The sequence below is a fragment of the Caloenas nicobarica genome, chromosome 2 (genome assembly GCF_036013445.1).
Source record: "Caloenas nicobarica isolate bCalNic1 chromosome 2, bCalNic1.hap1, whole genome shotgun sequence".
NCBI classification, from domain to species: Eukaryota; Metazoa; Chordata; class Aves; order Columbiformes; family Columbidae; genus Caloenas; species Caloenas nicobarica.
The window spans coordinates 153256059-153279361 of record NC_088246.1 but is presented as its reverse complement, the minus strand read 5'-3'; the positions used below and the strand labels follow the sequence as shown (position 1 = coordinate 153279361).

General features: G+C 43.7%; 1 protein-coding gene across 5 annotated transcripts in view; it reads left to right on the top strand.

The window, feature by feature from the left end:
- Positions 1-22292, top strand: part of MTSS1 (MTSS I-BAR domain containing 1) — a 127122-nt gene extending 104830 nt beyond the window's left edge. The window contains exons 7-14 of one of the 5 annotated variants that reach the window (XM_065627513.1): positions 3429-3586; positions 4859-4966; positions 5738-5835; positions 7852-8059; positions 16413-16607; positions 18706-18870; positions 19608-19770; positions 21016-22292. In XM_065627513.1, coding sequence (XP_065483585.1) covers positions 3429-3586; positions 4859-4966; positions 5738-5835; positions 7852-8059; positions 16413-16607; positions 18706-18870; positions 19608-19770; positions 21016-21713 — 1793 coding nt within the window. In that variant the 3' untranslated portion in view covers positions 21714-22292. Of the gene's footprint in view, positions 1-3428; positions 3587-4858; positions 4967-5737; positions 5836-7848; positions 8060-16412; positions 16608-18705; positions 18871-19607; positions 19771-21015 lie in introns of all 5 variants that reach the window. The other 4 variants (XM_065627512.1, XM_065627511.1, XM_065627515.1 and 1 more) reach the window with 4 other exon arrangements.
- Positions 22293-23303: the final 1011 nt, after the last annotated feature.

The following is a 23303-nucleotide window of genomic DNA, read 5'->3' as shown; positions in this document are numbered from 1 at the left end:
GAGGGGAAAAGAATGACATTGCTCTCCAGTGGTCAGTGTTCGGTTCTGAGATGAGTAGTGGATTCAAATTGACAGAGAGCCAAGGCGGGTGAGGAGCAGAGGTGATCAGGAGATGGCTGTGACATCCTTGGTGTCCTCTGGGGGTGGGAGTGCTGTCGAGGGGCTCTGCTCTGCCCAGCAAAGGAAACTGGTTAAATTGGGCAGAGATCTGAGTGCCATGGGAGGCAGCTGGCGATTCAGGGAGTAGAAAGAGTTCTGCCTGATTTCATAAGACTTACCAGATTGACGTCTGCATTATGCAGCTTTCAAAGGATGTTAGTAAAGCTTTCCTGCTCCTAAAAGGTGAGTTGCAAGGAGACATCAGGGGAGAGCTGCATTCATACCATGTAAACATCTGACTTCAGAGCCTCATCTAAGTGATTCACTGAAGCTTGTTTCCTGTTCTGAATTGTATCCCAGACAACTTGTGTGTTTGCACTGACTACGTAGGTGTTCAACAGCCGCAGCATAAAAACAGCCATGAAAGTAGCGGTGGGGAGATGGTGTGTCTGCTCATATCCCGACCCAGTTCAGGAATAGAAAGGAAACTTTGTAGAAGTACAGAGGATAGGATCATAGAATCATAGAATCATTTCAGTTGGAAGAGACCCTCAGGATCATCAAGTCCAACCATAACCTAACCTAACTCTAGCACTAAACCATGTCCCTAAGAACCTTGTCTAAATGCCTTTTAAACCCCTCCAGGGATGGTGACTCCACCACTTCCCTGGGCAGCCTGTTCCAGTGCCCGACAACCCTTTCCAGGAAGAATTTTTTCCTAATACCCAACCTAAACCTCCCCTGGTGCAACTTGAGGCCATTTCCTCTCATCCTATCACTTGTTACTTAGGAGAAGAGACCAACCCCCTCCACGCTACACCCTCCTTTCAGGCAGTTGCAGACAGCGATCAGGTCTCCCCTCAGCCTCCTTTTCTCCAGGCTGAGCAGCCCCAGTTCCCTCAGCCGCTCCTCATCAGACTTGTGCTCCAGACCCCTCACCAGCTTCATTGCCCTTCTCTGAACTCTCTCCAGCACTTCAGTGTCCTTCTTATGATGAGGGGCCCAAAACTGAACACAATGTTCAGTTTTGGATGTGGGAGAGTGATGCAGTTTTAAGTCTGCTTTTGCCGAAGGGTTAAAATACACAGCTTGAACATTATCCTGATAACTTTGTTGAATTGAGGGAGTTACACAGGTGTAAATGAGATTTACTTTTGCCCCATGTTTTCGGTGCTCTGTTGCTCTGGTCTGAGACGTGCTGCTCTGCGAGATCCATCTAAATTACCAAAATTCACTATAATTGAACCCACTTTATCAGTGGAGTCCAGTTGCTTTCTAAGTGTGTGTCTTTTCAGTGCGTAGGTGCATGCATTTAACGAGGATTTACTGTGTTAAGTGCGTGATTGTATGGTGGGGCAGCCGAACGTTCACAGCAGTTCTCCAGAGCTGAACTAATTAATGAGAGTGTGATTTAGTTTACAACAAATGTATTTTTCATTTGGCACATCTACAGCAGTGAGCCAGTATTGAGGTTTAAACTATGTGAGATTGTTTCATCTGTTGTAATTTCCAGGCAGCTCTCAGGAGTCTGAGCAATAGTATAATTCTCAGTTTCAGGAATTTGAAAGAACAACTTCAGAGAGGTATAAAATGTTTAATTACTGCATCTGATAGCAAAGGAGAGTATGGGGAAGGTCCAGAAATGTACAGAATGGTCTTCAAGCAGAAGGGCCCAGTTTGTCTCCTAAGGATGACGGGTCAGAAGGCACAAGACCTTCAGGGAGTTACCCAAAACTCTTCTATAACTTGTTTCTGGCAGATGCTAATTTTGAGAGGAAGCAGGTGACTGCAACTTCAGAGTAAGTTATTTTGGAGGTTATTTACTTCCAGAACAGTTTTCTGACCACATTGCGCTGGTCAGCATGATCTAGAGCATTCTCTGGGTGTTCCTGCTGGTAGTTTGGTACCCAGGTGGCCTTGGCGGTGGCCGTGCTGGTGTTGCGCCACACATGATTCTTCGAGGATGCATCTCAGAGCCTGCGTGTGGGTATCTGTGCAGTTTTGTCTGGACCAGGTCTAACTCTGTACAGAGATTTGGATATATCCAGCCCATAATACCCCTAAGCCAGCGTGATTTTCTGCTTCCATCCTGCTCTTTGCAGCAGCTCTTGCTGCGTGTGTTTGTGCTGGGAAGCTGATGGCTTCACCTTGCTCTGGAGTACTCAAGAAGTGCAGGTGATAATAAGGCAAAGGTTTTCCTTTGTAATGCTGACCTTGAGTCATCTGCATTTTGTGCTACACACATCAAGGGATTTTTTTCTTCCTCTTGCTTGTAGCTTTAAGTCCTCTATGGAGAAAGGTTATTGTCCATAAAAATTGATTTTGGGTAGCTGCTTGTAACTCACCCACCATTTTTCGGTGTTATCTTCCCGGTATTAAGCAACAGTGGCATGAATATGTACCTGGATACTTGATTTGCATGTGATGGTGTTTCCGGGAGACAAATTTGAGACAAATTTACACAACTGAGAGTCGTTAAAATATTTAGGGATGTAAGCAGCATGAAAACGTCTTGCAACTGCAACATTGCTGATGCAGTAATACTGCAGCTAAGCAGCAGCTTTTCATTCCTAGAGGAATAATTTTTGGCACGATGCAGAGTAAGCAGTTGGTGCAGAATAAGGTACTTAACTGTCACAGAAACTTTGGGTATTATGAGTTGGTTATAATTAACACAAGCTTTTTGATTGCAAAACACCGTTGTTGTGGTTTTTTTAATTTCCATAGACAAATACTGGACATTATTACGTATTTGAGATGTTGATAGTTTTTGTTTTGTTTTGGACTTTGGAACAAAGGAAACTGTTTCAGCAGTTGTTTGTGTAGAGTACTTGAATCCAGTGGTCCAACGATCAGTAACATGTTCCTAATATCCTCTCATATTGGAGACTCATTCAATCCTTTAATTACTCTACAAAGTTGTCATTAGGACCTTGCTGAGCACGGAAGTAGGAAGGAAGAGGAATATACCTGGGATTAGTGATTAATATCCTCCCAATTAGTAAGATCTTGATTTTCAGCAGAGATTATGGGAAGGATTTATACAGCTGACACTTCGAGAAGGTCCATATGTAAAATGCTGTCTTTGGCTCATCGGAACCTTTTGAATTGAGATGGATTTCTATTCTATGGAAAAGGAAAAAAACCAAATGCTATGAAATGCTTGATTTAATTGGGAATAAAAACCTTACTGATGTGAATTAAAGGAAAATGCTGGTCGAGACCAATTGTAAAAGCACAATTTGGCAGCAGTGTGGGCTGAAAATAAGGTCTTCTGTGGAGATGCACAGTTTTGACAAAATATACTCTTGATTGTTTCCTGCATACAGGCCGGGGTGACATTCAGCCCCAGTTGGATAGTGCTTTACAAGATGTCAATGATAAGTACCTGCTGCTTGAAGAAACCGAGAAGCAAGCTGTCAGAAAAGCTCTGATCGAGGAGCGTGGTCGATTTTGCACTTTCATCTCGATGCTGCGACCTGTGATAGTAAGACCTCTCTGTTTTAAGTCGGTACAATTCACAAGTTGGATAACTGCTCAAAAGCCTCTAAGAAGAGTAGCATGTTATGTCTTAGGCATAAATCTTTAAAGCCATAGAAACTAGCCGAAATTCAGCCTGCATCTCTGCCTGGGAAGTGGTGAGAGTTGGGCTCTTTCTTGCAGGCATTTGGCATAATTCAGCAAGGGAAGACACTGAACTCTTTCAATATGACTAATGGAAAAACAGTGGGCACAAAGACTTCAGTGGGCTTGAGCTCCCTTTGCCTGCCGACCTGAGACATTGCTAATGCAGTTTTTTCCACCGCTTTTTTTCTTAGCATCACATTTTAATATAAATCTTCCTTACTCCTACTCCAATGCTAAGACCGATAAATGTTTCAAGACCTCCCCTGTGTATATAATGACATTATCTGACAGATTGCAGCCTCCTCCCATGCAGTTTTCTGGCAGCTCTTTTCCTCCTACATGACAGCTTTTTCAGTTCATTGAAAAGGTTTAAGTATATTTTCATAATCTCAGGTTGTCTGAAGCCTGGCGATGAATGGCTTGTGGCTTTGTGCAAGCATGATGTGTTTCTGAAGGGTCTCCAGCACACTGGCAAAATGTTCCCAATGCTTGTTTACAAAGACTATCAGTCTCAACAGAATACCATGGTTAGAGAAGTGGGGAGATGATGGCTGAGCAGGAGGAGGTGAATTGCAGACTCTGAGGACCTGGATGAAATTACCATGGTAGCTAAGGGACTACTATGGTAATTTACGTAACAGGAATCATCTGAGTTAACTGTTGATGTAGCTTGAGCCAGAATGAATCGTAGGTATATTAATGCTCTGTATCTGTATAGTGTCTTTATCTCAAAGTTTCAAAAAACTAGCAAAACGTTTAACACCTGTTTAGGTTCAAGGTTAAAATTCTTAGGGCACATTAGTGGTAAACATGGAGGAGCTGAATCTTTTCTTAATGCAGCAGAAATGACAATCTTTTTCTAAAGATGTCACAAAAAGAAGGCTCAGGCTTACCTCATTGATGAGAGAAAGGAATTCTGGGCTTCAGAACTTACACCAATCTTAAAGTAGTTATAAAACTCTAATATTTCCAACCCTGTTTCATAAATAGTGATTACTTAATGGGTAAAGAAAAAGCAGCTCCACTGGGCATTCCCACAGTCATCAGCAAAAAGAAAAAGGTTGCGTATTGTGTTATGGGTCTGATTTTTAAAACCAAGGCTATGATTAGCCTTGCTCTTTTATCTTTTCAGGAAGAAGAAATATCAATGCTGGGAGAAATAACCCATTTACAAACCATATCAGATGACCTGAAAAGTCTCACCATGGATCCACACAAATTGCCATCTTCGAGTGAACAGGTTAGCTCTTGTTACCTGGAGAACATTCCTATTTGTAGCTTGTACTGGTTTTCCTTTTGTGTTTTAAGACATATTGACTGCTAGCATTTAGTGTCTTAATATTATGTTTTTTAGATGCTTCACTGCAGCAAAGTAATTTTTAATATATGAAATTTTAAAAAATTGATTTTGAAGGACCAACTGAGTGCTCCTGAAGTATTTGGTGAGACCAGTGTAAAGTGGTAGCAGTAACACTTGGAAGTATATGAAGATGCCCAATTTATGCTGAGGGCACATGAGGCATGAGTGTCTTCTCCTCACCCTGCATTTGAAAATCTGTGTCTTTATGTGGTCACAAGATTGCTGGGATTAGACAGCTTGATGGAGTCTTGACATTTGAACATTTTTCTATGCTGTCCTTAAGGGGCATAGGAAAATGTGTATCATTTAATGACTCTAAATAGGACATTTTTCTCCAGCCCTACTGTGTGAACTCAGTTTTTTCCATCCCTGGAGACACTTAAGGCCAGGCTGGACCGGGGCTCTGAGCAACCTGATCTGGGTGAAGATGCCCCTGCTCATTGCAGGGGGTTGGACTAGATGATCTTTAAGGTCCCTTCCAACCCAAACCGTTCTGTGATTCTGTGATAACTCTGGAAGAGAATTGAGACGAGGTCAACTGGCACTGAAAGTTTGTAGTGGTGGCAAATTTTGTATGACAAGCAGATGCTTTCTGTTAATAGAGGGAAAAAAAATTCCATGTCCTTGATGCTATTGATTATCTTTCATCAGGTAATTTTAGATTTGAAAGGTTCTGATTACAGCTGGTCTTATCAGACTCCTCCATCCTCTCCCAGTACTACCATGTCCAGAAAATCTAGTGTTTGCAGGTAAGTAGCCTGGTAATATTTAATTTTAACCTGTTTGGGGACAAAGGGAGGCAAGTTCAGGCTGTGGTATGGATTTGTATGCATACTTAAATAACAACTCTTAATGAAATCAGTTCCTTGTGGTCTTTATCTGTTTAAGTGTGTGACTGGGAATATTAAAAAGGATGGGCATGTCTGAACAACTTTTGAACTCAAGACAACTTGAAGATGCTTTTGATTCAGTTCTCTTGAATGCATTTCAGATCAAAGAGCAGACTGTACTGATCTAAGCTCTGAGATTGTTCATTCATAATTTCCTTTTCTGCTTTTCAAGTGATGACTTTTTAGATTATTCTAAGTAGCTGTTGCTAATCAGTAAGTTAAACTGTTTGAAAAGGAAAAACGTCCTTGGCAATTGCCCTATCAGTCTGGTAGATGGAAATGCTTTTTTGGTACAAGTTTTTTTGACTGTTTAATGCTGTCTAATGCTGTCCTGGAATATGTTGAAACACTGGATTCTGTCTATGCTTTCTCCATAAAAACTGTTTTCTCTCATAAAACAGTTTGTTAGCATGTTGCCCCCATACCCCGGTGTCTACATTTACTCTTTCCTTTTACTGAAAAGGAAGATAGCCTCTTGTGTATTCTGCTCAACACCTTTCCAGCCGCTCCTGAATGATTACCTTTTAGTTTGCTTTATGAATAATGTACCACAGATTCCCTGTGTATGAGCAAAGTTACTTTTAGCATGTCAGAGCAAGTGAACATGACTTCTTCTATGTACCGACTTGTCTCTGCATGCAGATATATATAAAATAAGCTGCAGTACTTTTATATATATATGTGAAAACATGCATATTCAGAGCAATGAGCACAGGCTTAAAGATGCAATATCCTGAAGATGTAAAAGAAAATGGCTAAAAAAAAAAAAGGAAAAAAAAATCCATCATGTGTTCCTAATCACCCTCATCTTCTTGTGCAGTAAAACTTGCATGGCAACAGACTGTTGCATATGGGTAAAATAAGGCAGAGCTCTTCTTCCCCTGCTCCCAGCCAACTTGTACATCTTCTGTGTACGTAGCATTTGTGAGCAGGAGGTGCGGTCCTCCCCAGGTGTCCTTCAGAGCCGTCCCTTCAGCTAGTCAGTGGGTCCTGCCAGCAAAGGTGGGAAGGAAGCTGCCTTCAGGCTGAGGCGTCCTGCTAGTCCTGCTCCGCCACCCCAGCAGGAAACTTAAAGGCTCCCACGTTGCGGCTGGCGTGTCGTTGCTGTCATTTCTGGATACTGGAGATTGAAAACCAATCTCTCTGTTTGAAAAATCCATTATTTTTCTTTTCATGGATATTAATTTGGGGTTTCAGTTCTCTGATGGTCTTTGTTATTGACTAAAGCTACATACCCAGAGGCTTGACTTCACACGACATGCTGTCACATGGTTTTTTATCTGGCAGAAAGCTTTCATGTGAGCAAAGCTTGTCCCAGGTACTCTGAAGCATGGGGCTTTGGTGATCCTTTCGAAAGTCCCGCTCGTTGGCCTGCTGACTGGCTGCAGCAGCATAACTAGAGGCAGCCTTTTAGATGAACCAGGGTGCCTTTGGACCATCTGCTGGAGATTCCCTTGAAAATTTGGGCCATGGTGCAAGTCAGGAATAGGAGAGAGACATCAGCAGAAATTTTTTGTGCAAGTTCTGTGCAAATGCTAAAGAGGGCATGTGGCGATACCTTCGTCCCTAACCTGACTTTGAACTCTAGTAGTTACAGAATTTGATCCTTTGAGTGAAATTCAAGGAAAAACGCCATTTTCTCTCTAGTCGCAAGGGATACTGCAGCTGCTTACGGTCCTTTACTGATATATATGTGCATATATATATATATATTTAAATTTAATTTGTCAACATTTTTTCTTTCCCGGTTTATGCTGCCTGTTGCTAGAGACATGTGGAATGTTAATCGTACTGTATATGGGTCTCTCCCCACCCCACCCTTGTGTCTTTTCCTCTCCCCTTTCCTTTCTTTGTTCCTTTTGTCTCTCACAGCAGTCTGAACAGCGTTAACAGTAGTGATTCCCGGTCCAGTGGCTCGCACTCGCACTCACCTAGTTCACACTATCGCTATCGCAGCTCCAATCTGCCTCAGCAGGCACCCATGAGGCTGTCCAGTGTGTCCTCCCATGACTCTGGATTCATGTCCCAGGATGCTTTCCAGTCCAAATCGCCATCCCCCATGCCACCAGAAGCACCTAACCAGGTACGTGCAAGCATGAGAACAAAAACATGAGTGTGAGCTGGACTCTGTAGCTTGGCTCATCTTACACAAAAAGGATCTGGTGTGGTTTTGGGATGCCTTGGAGTCAGGTTAAGCACGGAGGGTAAAGTTTGTCTCGCTGCGCTTCATCCATCTAAAAGTTAGGCCTCTAGCTGGAGTGAGTTATGCTGCTTTTGCAGTTAGCACTGAAGAAGGGGATGAGTTGTTCTTGGGGATTTGGTTTTTCACTCTGGCCCTGGAGGGAGCCAGACGCCTAACTTTCAGATCCATATAGAAGAGAAAGAGCAAGAAGTCCCACCTTACAGGACAGAATAAATATCCACTTCACCCACTGAGGTTACCAATTAATATCCCGCACAGACTGCAAGTTGTTAATATCTAGTGGCTGTTTGCTGTTTAATGGACAGATATTGGTGCCAGAACGACCTTATACTGGTGGCTTCGGCATCAGAGAGACTTACTTTTATTCCTCCCCTGCGAAGGGCCTGGAATACTCAAAATGCCATTAACAGAATCATATGAAATTGGTTTTGTCTTTTTTTTGTGACATCCCTTTCTGTGGATAGACTTGCTCTTTTTGACTCTCAATTGAACACCTGCAGAAATAAGGTTTCTGTATGAGAATGAGAGATATTTTAAATTCTTTATGGAACTCATAAGAAATTATAGTTTGTGTAGTCATATATGATAATGTCCCGAACCCAGTCAAACTAAGAAGATTTAACTGTATATATAAGCAAAACTTTTCTAGAGCATTTTTTGTTCTGCAGAAGGAAGGTGCTACTCTATTTGTTCATGGCATCATTCCTGTAAAAACTAGCCAGCCACCTGCAGGCAGAGCTCTGCTTGCCTCCAAGGCGTGTATTTTCCAGCACCTGAATTATCTTTTCTGTGTTGGTTTTTTTTTAAATTAACTACACAGCAACTGCAATATTTTTTAAACAAGGCTGAACTGCCATCTCACATTATAAATCCCGTCGTAAACCTTAGTTACAAACTGAAGTGGATGTAACATCTTGTTGTTGAGTATCACTTATTTTTAATGCATCCTGAGGTTACTGGAGAAGATTGTCCTTTAGTTTAATAAATGTAATTGCACTCCTTTTCGTGTGTAGGGGAGTAGATGGTTTTGTAGGCAATGATAACTTAAATCCTCACAGCCAGCAAGCAGCCAACAAATTCAGTGTTAGCGCTTACCAAGTGTCACCAGCGCAGTTAAACTATTCCTGGACCACCTTTGGCAGCACACACTCTTTGCAGAACATTTAGTAAGTAGCACCCTTAGTGAAATTTTTAGGGTATCATCCAAAACAACACTAGTTCATTTAGGCTTGGAACATGTTCTCAAGGGAAGCTCAACAGTTTTTTTAATATATTTACCTCTAACATTTTAATAGAAATGCTTTGTTTTCAAATGAATGCATCTTCTGCACTGTCCCCAGTCTGGACACATCAGCATTTTTCTATAGATGGCATCCTGAAGAACTTTGTGCACACTAATAAAATGAATGTTTTGTTTAGATTGGCTATGGCTAACCTAAGTGAAATGCAAAAAAAAGTAAATGAGCAATAATAAAGTAAACTGGAATAGTAACAAGGTAAGGAAGTTGACTGTTAAGATACGTGCATCAGTTACACATGCTAGCATCATCTTTGGTTTTCATAGTATCCACCACACCTGCATAAAAGGGTGGTAATCCACATGATGATGCTACGTTTGCAGATGAGGATGTAACTTTGCAATTGCCCTTAGCATGGAAAAGCCCAACGCCTCTCTTTGCAAGTTCCCCTGTTCAGCAGGGGAGAGAACTTAGGCTGGGATCAGCTGGCAGAACATCCTGAGAGCTGATGGGAGTCGTGCTGATTTACACCAGCTAAGTTCGTACGCTTGCACTTCATTTTAGAAACTGTCCCTAAAGTTGCAAACTGATCCAAGCATCACTTGAGCTATTCATGAGCTGTAGAAGGCTGCAGCCGTGTGGCATTGACTTGACAAGTGTAGTGTGTTGGTACAAGAAGTAGGTACGTGCTCTGTATGTCTCTAGTTCTGTGTACCTTTACGCAGAGGAAAAGGTAACAGATCATTGCCTGGCCGCTTCGTCTCTGCTTAAGTGTCTTGCTTTGTTATGTTCAGCACTAAGTAAATTGTGTGTGTTGTGCTGACATCTAATTGTGATCGTGAGCTTACCGAGAAGCTGTTCAATTTGCAGCATTATTTCATGTTGTGTGTCTCTAACCAACTGACAGATCTGCCCTGTGGTGTTGTGCTCTTGAGGCTCGGTGGTGGGTGGGGAGGAGCAGCAATAGCAGGTGCTGTTTTTAAACACGGATGTCATTGTTGGTAGTGGTGGTGCTCCAAAAGCAGAAACGCAAGCTCTGGACTCAACAAAGGAAATTAAAAGCCATATATCTTGGGCAGATGGACAGTCTGCTGATGTTTGCTAGCTACACGCTGTGGCATCTACTTGGGCAACAAAGCCCATTTTCTTTTAATAATGGATTTTAAAATAGAAAGTAGAAGGGGACTACATAAAATTCCCATATTATGGGAATGAGAACGTATGAGCTATGTGAAGCTTTTATGCTCTCACCTAGATTTTAGACAAACGTCACTGAAAATTAAACTGAATTTATTTAAAATCACAGATGGGGAAAAAAAATCTCAAACAAGGAATAAGCGGAGATTTAAACAATATACAGAGGAGAGATGACTGGCAAAATGAAGACTGTTTTTCAGCCGATAGGTGCTGAGTAGTAAGTCTTACAGTCATCGCACTCTGCATAGAGGATAGGAAGAAGAGAAATCATAAAACGAGACTCTGCCCTGACACTGGTTTAGCATGATCTCTTTTCTGTAGCGTTGCTGTTAACATCACTGGGAGTAAACATGTTAGCCTGTAGCAAATGTGGAAAGGTCACTGTGAAATGCTTTAATCTTAATTGAACAAGTACATTTGCGTATAGCTGAACAGCTGGAAAAGCATCACAGGTCTCTTCCGGCGTGGAACAGTTTCTCTAAGTGCCAGATTTGAGGTCAGGCCTGGGCAGCGTTGCCCATGGCACGTACTGACAGCAGGTAAAGCCCTTTCCAACAGAGCTGCTGCTGGCAGCACCGAGCCCCTGGATGGACACTGAGCATGGATGGTGCTGCTAAACCCACACGTTGCCCTGGGCAGTAGGTAAACCGAGGTCTGGGGGTATTCACGATCAAGTCATGTGGTGATAGTGTGGTTCTGTTTGATTTAGAGGGATGATAATAGAAGGATCCAGTGGACTCGGAGTGAACACGCACGGGGGAAGCAATTATACAGTTGGATTTTAAGGGCTGCTTATGACTTTGTGAGGATGAAAGCAATGTGAGAGAAAGAAGCAGATGAAGAAGAGATAAAAAAAAATGTTGACGTGCTGTCAAACACCAAAGGACTAAGTCTTTATTGTTAGAATATTCTGGAAATCGCCTTCTGTAAACAGTGAAGTAGAGGGAAACTGAATGTGAACTGCTTCTGCATGTACAGATTAGCAAACAGGAAAGATTCTACTTTTGAGGAGACTATCGCTTGAAATAGCTTGAAGTTAGAATAGGGGAAAGAGATTGTTAAAGCTCTTCAGTTCTCCATGTAAATTAAGAAATGCTCGCAAATCTGACCTTAAAAACAAAACAAGACAAAAATAAAAACAAAGAAGAAAAACAAAACAACCTGAAATGCATCTGTAAATTATCACCAGTTATTTCTTTCTCCTAAACCTCCTTTTTTAAGTTAGGTTTCCCAATAGTTTGTCCCTGACTAGAAAAAAGGGTCAGTAAAGACTTGTTCCTGGAAGTGAGACAAATTGAGGAGGTGACCTTGAGTCACTGTGCAAAGCTTTTTGAAAGGTAACGGAGACGTCTCCCACCACCTGTAGAGGGACACTGGACCAAGCCCTTGGTTAGGATTTGGCCTCCTGGGAAAGCCTTGCCCAGGGAGCTCTGTCTAGTTGAGGAAGGGAAGCGTTTAAGAATGGAATACTGTGTTTGAATGGAAAATGTAGCAACAATGGCTGCAAGTAATCCAGGATAACTGTGGTTCTTTTATAGGTTAGTAGGACAACAGATGGGAAATATAATCATACAGTCCAGTAGCCGAAAATACAGTGTACTGGTGAGCATGTAGCTCCAACAAGCACTCAAAACTGTGGAGACTTTTTGCCCAGGCAGTAACTGTGCAGTTTCTGTTCCCAGCCCCTCATGTACTTTCTGCTAAAAGCTGAAGTGGGGGTCTCTGCTTCCCCACCGGGGTCCAACCGCTCGAGTGTGTTTCTGCCGTCTGCTCCAGGTGGCCTTGGACCTGCTGCCACTCGCCTTTTCTTCACACTTTTCCTTCAGGAGTTCAGGATTCTTCTGCCTCCCTGCCCAGCGTTTTCTCACTGCTGTAACCCTTTTTTAGCAAGACCAGAGACTCCCCTTCCCTGTGCTGTGCAAGTTTCTGAAGACCAGGAGACCCTGTTTCCCTACCACCACCTCTTGCATGTCCTTAGGCTACCAGGGTGTTTTCCCCATGGCATCTTGGTTCTTCCTTTGCCTGCTGAAAATGCCCACACTGAGTTAGTGGGAGAGTCTTTGCTTTCATCTTTTTTTTTCACCTTGGAGTCACTTTATTGCAAAACTAAGTTGACCACTTCCATTCTTTTTTTGCCCATATGCCAAGTAAACGGAACAATTCTTTGCATCTTCAGAATTTGCATTTTTGGCCTTTTCCGTCTGTTTGCTACATGCAGCTCTGTTGCTGATAAACCTCATTTATGACCCGTTTCTACCATTACTTGACATAATCTCATGAAGTTTCTGGCTTGTAAACAGGACTAGTCTCTCAGATGTAAACTCCAAATTCTCACTTGTCATCTTTGGGCCATCTGCAGAAAACAAGGTGACATGATACTGTATTTGGAACTGAGACCCTTCACCGTCTGTCCTGCTACATGCAGAGTGCGCAGACCCAGGAGGATGTTTCAAGCCATAAGCATGAGGTTTCAGAAAGCACTTCCTGAAATTACTTTTTTTACTCTTTTTTTTTTTTTTTTCCTGGCCAAAATGTAACAGTAGTGTGAGTGTTCTTACAAGGCTTTTCAAACAGTTTCTTTTGCTGAGCTACCTGGAATGTCAGGCAGAACTCTGGAGTTTTAGTGTAAAAGCTTATTTTCTTTAATGTATTTTTCTGTAAGGATAGAAGAAATAGGCTCATCTCCATTTAGTGTACTGTAGTTATGTCTGATGGCAGAGTCAACTGCAGCCCATGTTTGTCATTATTCTTATTTTTAAAGGTTTTTCTCCTGTAAAGGGAGTGGCATTAAGTCAAGAATGTGACAAGTGCCACAAAACATCAAACCACTCCATCATCTACTACCCCACTGCATACTTTTCACTTCTCTCCTTAACAGCTGTAGTTGTACTTTCTTCTGATCTTGTGTTCACCTCAAGTCTTGCTGCACTTTGAATACAAGCCTCGTTAGCTGAGCTTACTTGTCCCCTAAACACATTTGACAGGTCACCTGCAGATCTGATCTCATGTCAACATAAGATGGGATGTGTGTTATTTCTATAAAATAATCCACCATGTGACATGCCTTTTTTTTTTTTAAACAGGCTTTGCAAAATTTCATTTAAATCTAGTTTGCTAATAAGCTCAGGATGCTGGTACTGTATTGGCTTCTCAACAGCCCCAATATCTTCACCAAAATCCTTGTGGTGATGTTGTCTCATCTCAGGAGGCCGACGTCTCTTTTTACGTAGGCAATTAGCTATACATTCTTTATACGTAGCCTCTGGTGAGCAGCGAGACAGCTTTTGGGTGTTAGCAGTAATTCCTCTACAGTGCCTCTTATCCAGCTGTCTTTTTATTGCAAACTCACCACAAGATCTCATCTAAAGTTAACTGACAAAATTTTATTTGAGATAAAAAACTTGATACAAGAGCGCATTTCTGGAAATCTCAGCGATCCTCTCTGCTGTTGTAAAATAAAATGCCAGGGATATTGTTAGAAGGATTTGCTTCACAGGGCTTGGAGTACCAAAGGATGAATTATTCTTGCTGGTGTTGTATTTCCTGACAGTGAATAGAGCTCAGAACTACCCTGACAACTTTACCAGTATTCTTGACCATTTCAAAGCACTTGGTGGGACCTGCACGCACACCCCTACTGAGGGAGATGCCACTTTCGAGGAGATGTGTAATAATGTTGTAGCTGGTAAAATGGTCTACATGGTTATTCACCTTGGCCTGCCTGTGACTGAATTAGATGCTGTCGTAGAGGCCTTACAGCAGCAAATGTACAGAAAGATGTGCTGGAAAGTGGAAGAGAAGTTGCTAGCTAGGAGCTAAATGTTTGAGGTGTTTGATGGACACTCTGTGTCATGCATTTTCCTTCCCTCTCCATCCAAGCCCCTGCTATTTTCTGTCTCCGCTGTTAAGAGGGGGTAGGGGGCAAGCACACGCCACCATTTATGCCCTCAGCAAAGAACAGACCTTCCTAGTGGCTGCTGGGCAGAAAAGTGTGAGTCGGAGTGCTCTTGGTGTATGCATACTACCCGCAGAGGCACATGCATACAGATAGCGCACTTTGGAACCCTCCAGCTTTGGTAAGTATCACTTATTTCTCTGTTCCATAATATTTGAACTCAGATGAGCTTCTCACAAGCACTTTTGCAGATCAGAATATCTGAGAACTTGTGACATTTGCCGCTCCATGTTTTAAATCTAAACTCTGTGTCTTTGAAGTACTGATGATCTGCTTTTCTGTAGAAATCACTTGTCTCAGTATATTGCATGTTTGGACCGTAGGTGCTCTCAGCTCTCTCAGCTTCTTGCTCTGAGACAGCTAACAGAATTGAGACGCTGATATTGCGATGAGGAGTTGAGGTCGCTGCCTCAAGTCCCTCACTCGCAAGCAGCATAGCAAGTTCTCGCATTAAGCAAATGGCTTATTTTGTTTCTCACAGATGTCCTGAACATTAGCAATGGTTTTGAGCAGTTTCTAATTGATTTTTAAAAGCCTAACCCTTTGCTTCTCTCATCCTTCCCTCTCTCCTGTGTGTGTCTCTGTGTATGTGCTTTTTGTCTTTTTTTTTTTGTTGTTTGTGTTGGTTTTTTTTTTTTGGTTTGTGGTTTTGGTTTTTTTTTTTGGTGGCTTGTGTGTCCTTTCCCTGCGTTGCGGTGCTGTTTTACGCTGCAGAATTCGTCCAGCTCTGCCTCTTCAGAAGCCTCTGAAACCTGCCAGTCAGTGAGCGAGTGCAGTTCCCCCACCTCAGTCAGCTCAGGCTCCACCATGGGGGCTTGGGCCTCCACAGATAAGGTGAAAAACTTCATCTCAAAGACATACAAACCTACTAGCTCATTATCCAAACCCAGCAACATTTGGGCAAAAAAAACTCTGTGCATGGGACGCAGCCAGGATTCCTCTCTGTGAAGATGAGAATAGGAACTGTTGCACACTCCTGTAGAATCTATTTGACAGGAACACTTGCCTTTAAACTAGCTGCTAGGGGGAAGCTACAAATTGGGCATTTTACAGAGGTAATTTTCTAAGAAATGCTCATTGCCTTTTCTACTCAAAGAGATTATGGAACGCTGCCCAAACCCAGCTGGTTGCCTGACAAAGAGCATCTTGCCCAGGCTGTACTGTTGGTGGCTTCTCCCCTCTCTCCCATTGGGTAGCACACGGTACACTGGGAAATTGGGATTTGTTTTTGACTGAAACAAAAAGGAAAACAAAACACATATGGCTGGAATAAATTACGGGAGATACACACTGAATCAGGGGAGGAAGTGATAGCGGTCTCCATTCTCATCTGGTAAATCCTTGCTGTTGGTTTTTTCTTTTTTTTTTTTTTTTTTTTATTCCATATCATCACACGGCCAGAACACGTCATGTTCAAAGGCTGGATGCTTTTCCTCTCTGTCCAGCTACGTAGAATAAATGCCAGCAATGCAAGTGGCTTCACTATTGGCAATGTTTTGTTTCTATGTCCGCAGTCTGCCGGGTACGTAAACTGCAAAGGCTTTTTCACAGTGTGCTGCTTTAGTGGACAGACGGCAAAGCTGCTCAGCCTGGAGACAATGACTGCTAGATTGATGTCTGAAATTTGTTATACCAAATAACAATTTTCAAGCAATCTCACTTCTGAACCAAGCATTGTATCAATTTTCTGTTGTTTATTTGCAGCAAAACTAAGAGTTTTCTTTCTTTTGTTTTAAGATACAGAAGTTTTCTCCCTAGAGCATCAGACTTGCAGTATATTTTCATATTCATTCTGTTTATATTAATTTCTCTGTTTTTGTTTGTTTATTTGTTTCGTTTCCAGTTGTCTAATGGGTTTTATCACTGTAGTTTATCAAGTGACCCATCCGTAGCTTCAGTTGGTGCAGGTCCTTTCCCTCATTTCCCGCCTGTCTCCCGCGCGTGGACTCGGGCTCCCTCAGCCCTCCTTCCAGACTACGCTCATTATTACACCATTGGGCCAGGCATGTTACCATCATCTAAGATCCCTAGCTGGAAGGTTTGTGTTCCTTTTGTTGTGGCAGTCCTCACCTCCTCATACCAACAGTGTGCGCACAGCAGTTGTTGCTACCTTTCGATCCATGTAATTACTTGTTGATTTGTTTAATATCACTCTGAATGGGCACTGCATGGTGATAATCAGGGAGCTAAAAATCCGGTGGTGGATATTTCCGAACGACCTTGTCTGTTCTGGCACTGCCTAAAACATATCAGAGCTGACAACATCTAGGGAGGAAGGAACAGTTTAACTCTGGAGCATTGGTGAAAGCACTCTGGGCTCTATTCAGCAAGAAAAGAGCTTGTTTAGCACCGTCAGAGCACTCGCTTGCGCAGGGCAGTGCAGCCTGGGCATCCCGTGGGTTGGTGAAACCATCCCTTGAAGGACACGATATTCTCCCTGCGGCGGCTGAGCTTGGCCCCCGCCTGGGCCATGGGCAGCATGCTCTTGTAGATCCAGCTGGAGTGGTTGAAGAAGGTGCTTGTCACCAGGTGAACCCAAGCGATGACTAAAGTCCCAGCTTTACTGGCATAGCCTGGAAGTGCTCCCACAGCTTATTTTGTTCTCCTGGCTGAGACCACTGAAAAAGTCGGGGCGCAGTAACTTCTTTGAGTTGCTCCAGCTGGATCTGCAGGGATCTTTCTTGGCATCAAAACATTTCTGCTCTGCCAGAGCCTTGACTCTCATCCCTGCCAGGTGGTTCCCCTGGGGAGGTTCTGCCTCTGGAGCAAGCTGAGAAAGGTCTCTTGGCTGTTGCCCTGAATCTTCCCAAAGCTGATACGCAGGTGATAGTAGCTGTGCAGGTCTTAGATGCCTGTGGATGGTTATATGATACTGCATACGCACCATGGGACCTTCTTATACATGTAAATCGAGATACCTTGTTACAGACCCCCCTCATCTCTCTCTCCAGCAGCTGGAGACTGTCGAGACATACACAGGGTGGCCACTGTGGTCCTGGGGGTTCAGCATCATTAGTTGTGTCTGTGCTAGCAGCACTTTGCCAGTGTATTTTACAGCAAAACAGGGCAAAGGCACAGCTGTTCAGGCAAAGCAGAGTTCTGTGTGTGTTAATAAAACCAAAATACCTGTCTGCACAAGGGGCTTCTTGTCAGTACAGCTGCCATGCCCTTCTCATACCTTGGACTGAGACACGTGTCAGTAAAAATCTATAGTGTGGTCTTAGCCCATCATTAATTATTGATCAGAAGGTTGTGCAGAGGCTGCCCAGCAGCCAGCTGCTGCCAGCGGTGGGGCGTGTGGCTCGTTCTCACACACAAATAGTTTATTTTTAAAGCACCCAACATCTTGGTGAAGGAAAACTCTCTCAGGAGTGGGCTCACCCCTGCAGCAGCTCATATTTGGGGAGCTGCTGCTTAGCAGAGGTTCTGCGTCCCAGCACCGGTCACTGATCAGTCCTGCTCTCTGTGTGGTTCCTGGACACCCTCAGGACTTTGCTTAATAGAGCCCTGAGTGAACATTGCCCTCGTGGCCTGAGGAGTTTCTGTTTCAATTTTAGCACCAGTAATTCAGAGTGAAGTTAGTCTTTCTTCAGTACAGATCATTATTATAAACTAGATTTCAGCTAGTAAGTAAACTGAGATTACTCAGAGTGACTTGCTCCTCTAATGCGTATCAAAAATCTGTTCAAGCCTAATTTTTCAGAATTGAAGACGTGCATAACAGCACATAATACTAGAACTTGTGTACATCTAGAACAGTTACATCGCTGATTGAACATTTATGTATATTCTCTGCTGTGTGTTAGTGATTTTTGCATTTGAATTTCTGAAAATATAGGCTTTAACACAATGGAATTTCATTTAGAGAAAACGATAGTATTAAAATGTTAAATATCTTCATATAAGAACACTTAGGTAGAATACAAAATTTAGATTCCCTTTCATAAAAGAGATAGGTTTTATAAGTAAAGATTTTTAATATCCTCAAAATTAATTTATTTCTGGGGCCTTATTCAGAAAGGCACATCCAGTTTGATAGATAATTGTTCCATTAAAATTGCCCTTTTGTGTAGTTTTACATGTAATTAAAGCACAATTACTGATGAAAGCAATCACTAATGAGCACATTTCCTTAGGACTGGGCCAAACCAGGCCCATATGATCAACCGATGGTGAACACATTGCAACGTCGCAAAGAAAAGCGTGACCCAGATGTCAATGGAGGAGCTCAGAGTGGAGCAGCCGTGGCCCCCGAGGAGGCCCAGAGACCTCGGAGCATGACGGTGTCGGCAGCTGCAAGGGTGAAGCTCTGATTTCAAATACACTATTTGGGGCAAAGGAAGGGGATGCGCCAACTCCTGCCAGTGCTTTTTGATGTACTTTATGTTGAGGCGTGTTTATCTGATAAGCAGTACTGGTGCAGTGTTGGTGTGGTCAGTGGAAATAGCATGGGCGTGACAGAGCTGGGTCTGTGCAGCCTGGAGAAGAGAAGCTGAGAGGTGATCTTATCGATGTTTATAAATATCTCAAGGGTGGGTGTCAAGAGGATGGGACCAGACTCCTTTCAGTGGTGCCCAGCGATAGGATGAGACGCAAAGGGCACAGACTGAGGCACAGGAGGTTCCATCTGAATATGAGGAGAAACTTCTTTACTTTGAGGTGCCAGAGCCCTGGAACAGGCTGCCCAGAGAGGTTGTGGAGTCTCCTTCTCTGGAGACATTCAAACCCAGCTGGACACATTCCTGTGCGATCTGCTCTGGTGAACCTGCTTTAGCAGGTGGGTTGGACTGGATGATCTCCAGAGGTGCCTTCCAACCCCAACCATTCTGTGATTCTGTGACTATACCGCTGGGTGTTGGCATTTGCAGAGCACGGCATCCAAAGAAGTGTATATTTCTAAGCCCTGGTAGATGGTTGGATGTGATCCTGGTGGGTTGTGATGCTGACAAGCTCTGCTCGGGAAGAGAGACAGCTAAAAGTCAGTGAAGATTGACTAACCCTTCTAGACATAACGAGTCTCTTTCCTGTGTGTTACCAGCAGGGTGAGGAGATGGAGGCCTGTGAGGAGCTGGCGCTCGCTCTGACGAGAGGGCTGCAGCTGGACACGCAGAGGAGCAGCCGGGATTCCTTGCAGTGCTCCAGCGGCTACAGCACCCAGACCACAACTCCGTGCTGTTCCGAGGACACGATCCCATCTCAAGGTACCCATCCAGGAGACGTTCTTTTTCAGAGCATTCCGAGCCTGGCTGCTCACCCCGCGGTGCCAAGGAGCTCTATCCCAGCAGCTATTGCTCGCTGGCTTTGTAGTCAGCTGGGGAGAAAGGAGTGAATGTTGTGAAGTTTTTTCCAGCTTGGAATGCATCCTGGATTTATTAACTAACTAGAAACGTGGATTGCTGCATAGCATGCTGAATATTTTCTTGTGCGTTATTAGAATGATTTTTAGCTTAAGGATGCAACCATTTTAAAGAAGATGCTGGAGTTATATTGCGTGGGTTAAGTGGAACGACACTGGTCCTGCATCACACGCTTCTTGTGACAGTGGTGTCCTTTCTGAGCTATTGTCTTAGCAAATACGACCTCATGAGCTTTGCTTTCTTGCTCTGTCAGAACTCTGAATCTGCTCTGGGTTTCCCTTTGTGACCTTTTATTTCCTACCTAAGCAGAAATTTTGTAACTGGAAAAAGAATCCCTTAGAGACCTCAACTTGGGCATACCTGGGAAGCTGCAATAAGGCGTTGGGTTCTGTACCATGTTTCAGGACCAGAGAGGGACCGAGTTTGGCGTTTGCAGTTCAGCAGCCACGTTGTTTGCTCAGCTGAGATCGACCCTGCTGTGCAATCACAGGAGGCAGCAGGGCTTGCGCAGGGCCTGGCTTGGCTCAGCAGTTACGCGGAAAGGAAGGAACCCGATGCAATTATTGAAGCTGAGGCTGAGTTTTCAGAGCTGACAGCCGGGATTTACATTGTTTGCAAACTGAGCAGATTTGCTGCTGAAATCACTGATACACAGTCCCCTGAGCCCCACGTTGCTTAGTCTAAAGTACACTTCTTAGTCACTGACTGTTTTAAGTATTTGTATCTACAAGTGGTAGCATATGGCTTGTAGGATGCTGGTGTCAGTATCTTAATGTCGGCAGCAAACACTGAGTCTTCGTTACTTAATTAGTTATTCTCAGAGAAGGTACTGAGCGTGTACAGTTCTCCTTCTCTTTCACAAGTGCTGTGGGCACCCTGCAGTTTAGGGTTGATCTGCTGCAGTGCTGCCCTCAGCCACACTGAGAATCCTGGTCACAATATCTCAGGCTTCCTTCCTTCCTTCGAGAGGTGAAACCTCTCTTAGTTGCTATTGATCTTCAGACTTTTTTGGTTACATATACTTCAGACTTTCTGACATGACTCAGCTGCCTTCTCCAGCTTGTTCCTAACTCTATCTTTTGGCATCAGTTTCAGATTATGATTATTTCTCTGTGAGTGGTGACCAGGAGGCAGAGCAACAAGAGTTTGACAAATCCTCCACCATCCCAAGAAACAGCGACATTAGCCAGTCCTATCGCAGAATGTTTCAAACCAAGCGTCCTGCTTCCACCGCAGGTCTGCCGACCACGCTTGGACCGGTCATAGTCACCCCTGGCGTCGCCACCATCAGACGGACGCCTTCCACCAAGCCTTCCGTCCGGCGCGGCACCATCGGGGGAGGTCCCATCCCCATCAAGACGCCGGTGATTCCTGTCAAAACGCCGACTGTCCCTGACATCCCGGGGGGGCTGCCCGGCGCCCTTGCTGGGACAGAAGAATGTCCCGAGCAAAGTCCCGAGTCTCCAGCAGCAGGGGACGGTGCGCAGGGTGTCCCCAGCATGCCCTCGTCCTCGTGGAGCGGCCAAGCGTCCGTCAACCCTCCAGCGTCGAGCCAGAAACTGAGCGGTGCGGAGGAGCAGAGGCAAGCGGTGCTCGAGAGCGAGGGGGAGGAGGGCGAGCGGGACGGGGTCGGCGCCCTCGCGCCCCTGGGCCAGCCCGAGCTCGACCCTGCGGAGCTGAGCCCCGGGGACGTCTCGCAAGGTGAAGATATGCTGAACGCCATTCGGCGCGGCGTCAAACTGAAGAAGACGACCACGAACGATCGCTCAGCACCTCGGATCTCCTAGGAGTGGAGAAGCTGCCAGAGTACTCGCCGCCGAGAAGGAACTGTGAGGAAACTAATTTGTCTCTATCCATTCCAATCTGTAATCAATGAATTTTTTTAAGATACTCGGTAACAGACAGTCTGAAAGTACTCTGAAAGTGAAAACAAGGTGAAAGAGCGTAGTAAGACATAATTTTCACTGGTGTTTTAATTTGTAAATATCAATGATTTTGTTTCTGCATTTTTTTGATCTAAGTTACACTTTTAATTTTTTCTGAAGGTGCCAAATCCCATTTACCTTTTTTATAACTCTCTTTGTAAAGTTTTAAATCATAGGAGAAAAAAAAAAAGTCGAGTAGGTAACTTCAGCAAAGGGATTTAATGAAAAATCTGGCTTTTTTGCAAGCTTTTGTAGAGCGCCTTGTAATAGTGAGGTTAAAAAACAAAACAAAACAATGGGACTTATTTTAGAGTTTAAGTCAAGCTGTAAGGAACGGATCCTCGTTTAAGTATTATTGAAAAAAAAAGCTTGAAAAGCAGGAATAAAAATTGACAATAAAAGCAATATATAATGCAAGGAAGAAACCTGCAGTTGGTAGAGTATTTGGGGGGGTAGTGGGGGGAGGGAGATGTCATCGACATAGCAGATGCTGTTGCACAAAAGTAGCCTAGTAGGATTAATTACTAGTAGCTTCATGGTAAATGCATCCGAATAAGCCATACTGGATTGCAGTGTTCTGTTTCTGTTGGGTGTTTTAAAGCCTGGGGTTTTTCCACGTTTCTTTTGTTGACTGCACAGCAACAACTCTCAGTCACATGCATGCAGCCTGAACTGTGTGGGCTTGGTGCTTCCACCTTCACTTTTTGTTCCACTCATCCTCTCACCGCATACAAACAAGGACGACAGGCTTAAGGCAGTTACAAATGTGAAAACATTTTTAAAATGCAAGCAGGGAGTTCTTAGATATTATCAAAATGCCTTTTTCTGACTGTGCCCAGCAGGCTGGGCACCTTGGAAAGCCCAAATATTTTGAGAAAACACAATTTGACAGGTGTAACCAGCTTGTGATCTAATAAACTGCGAATGTTTCTTTCCAATACAGGGGCTTGTTTTTCTTAACTTCTTTTAAATGGCAGTTAATTGGCTTTTCTTAAATACTGAAAAGAAGGGGGTGAAGGGTGGGGGTGGGGAGGGACACTGGGGTTTTGATAATACCGGGAGTCTGACCACTATATTCTCTTTTTTTGTACTTTAAGTCGTGTTTTTCGGAACGCTATTGATAGAATTATTAAGAGTGGGATTTTTTCCTTCAAGTAAAAGTAAGTTATTGCTGCAATACCCATCTCCTGAAGCTGATAGAAATGTGCAGACCCCAGGGCAAGACCCGCGTTCGCGTCGGACGGTCCCGAGGGACTTGGCGCATCCGGGATCGTCTGAAAACGCACCAAATAACACATAAAAGGGGCTGGTTTCCACCACGCACTCTGCAGATTTCTGTTGGCTCTGGACTTGCCTACATAACCTCTTATGCTTTAATACATAACTGCATTGGATGTGAAACTTGTAGTAACTGTGTAGTCACTGTGTTCTATATAACATTTTACACTGCTG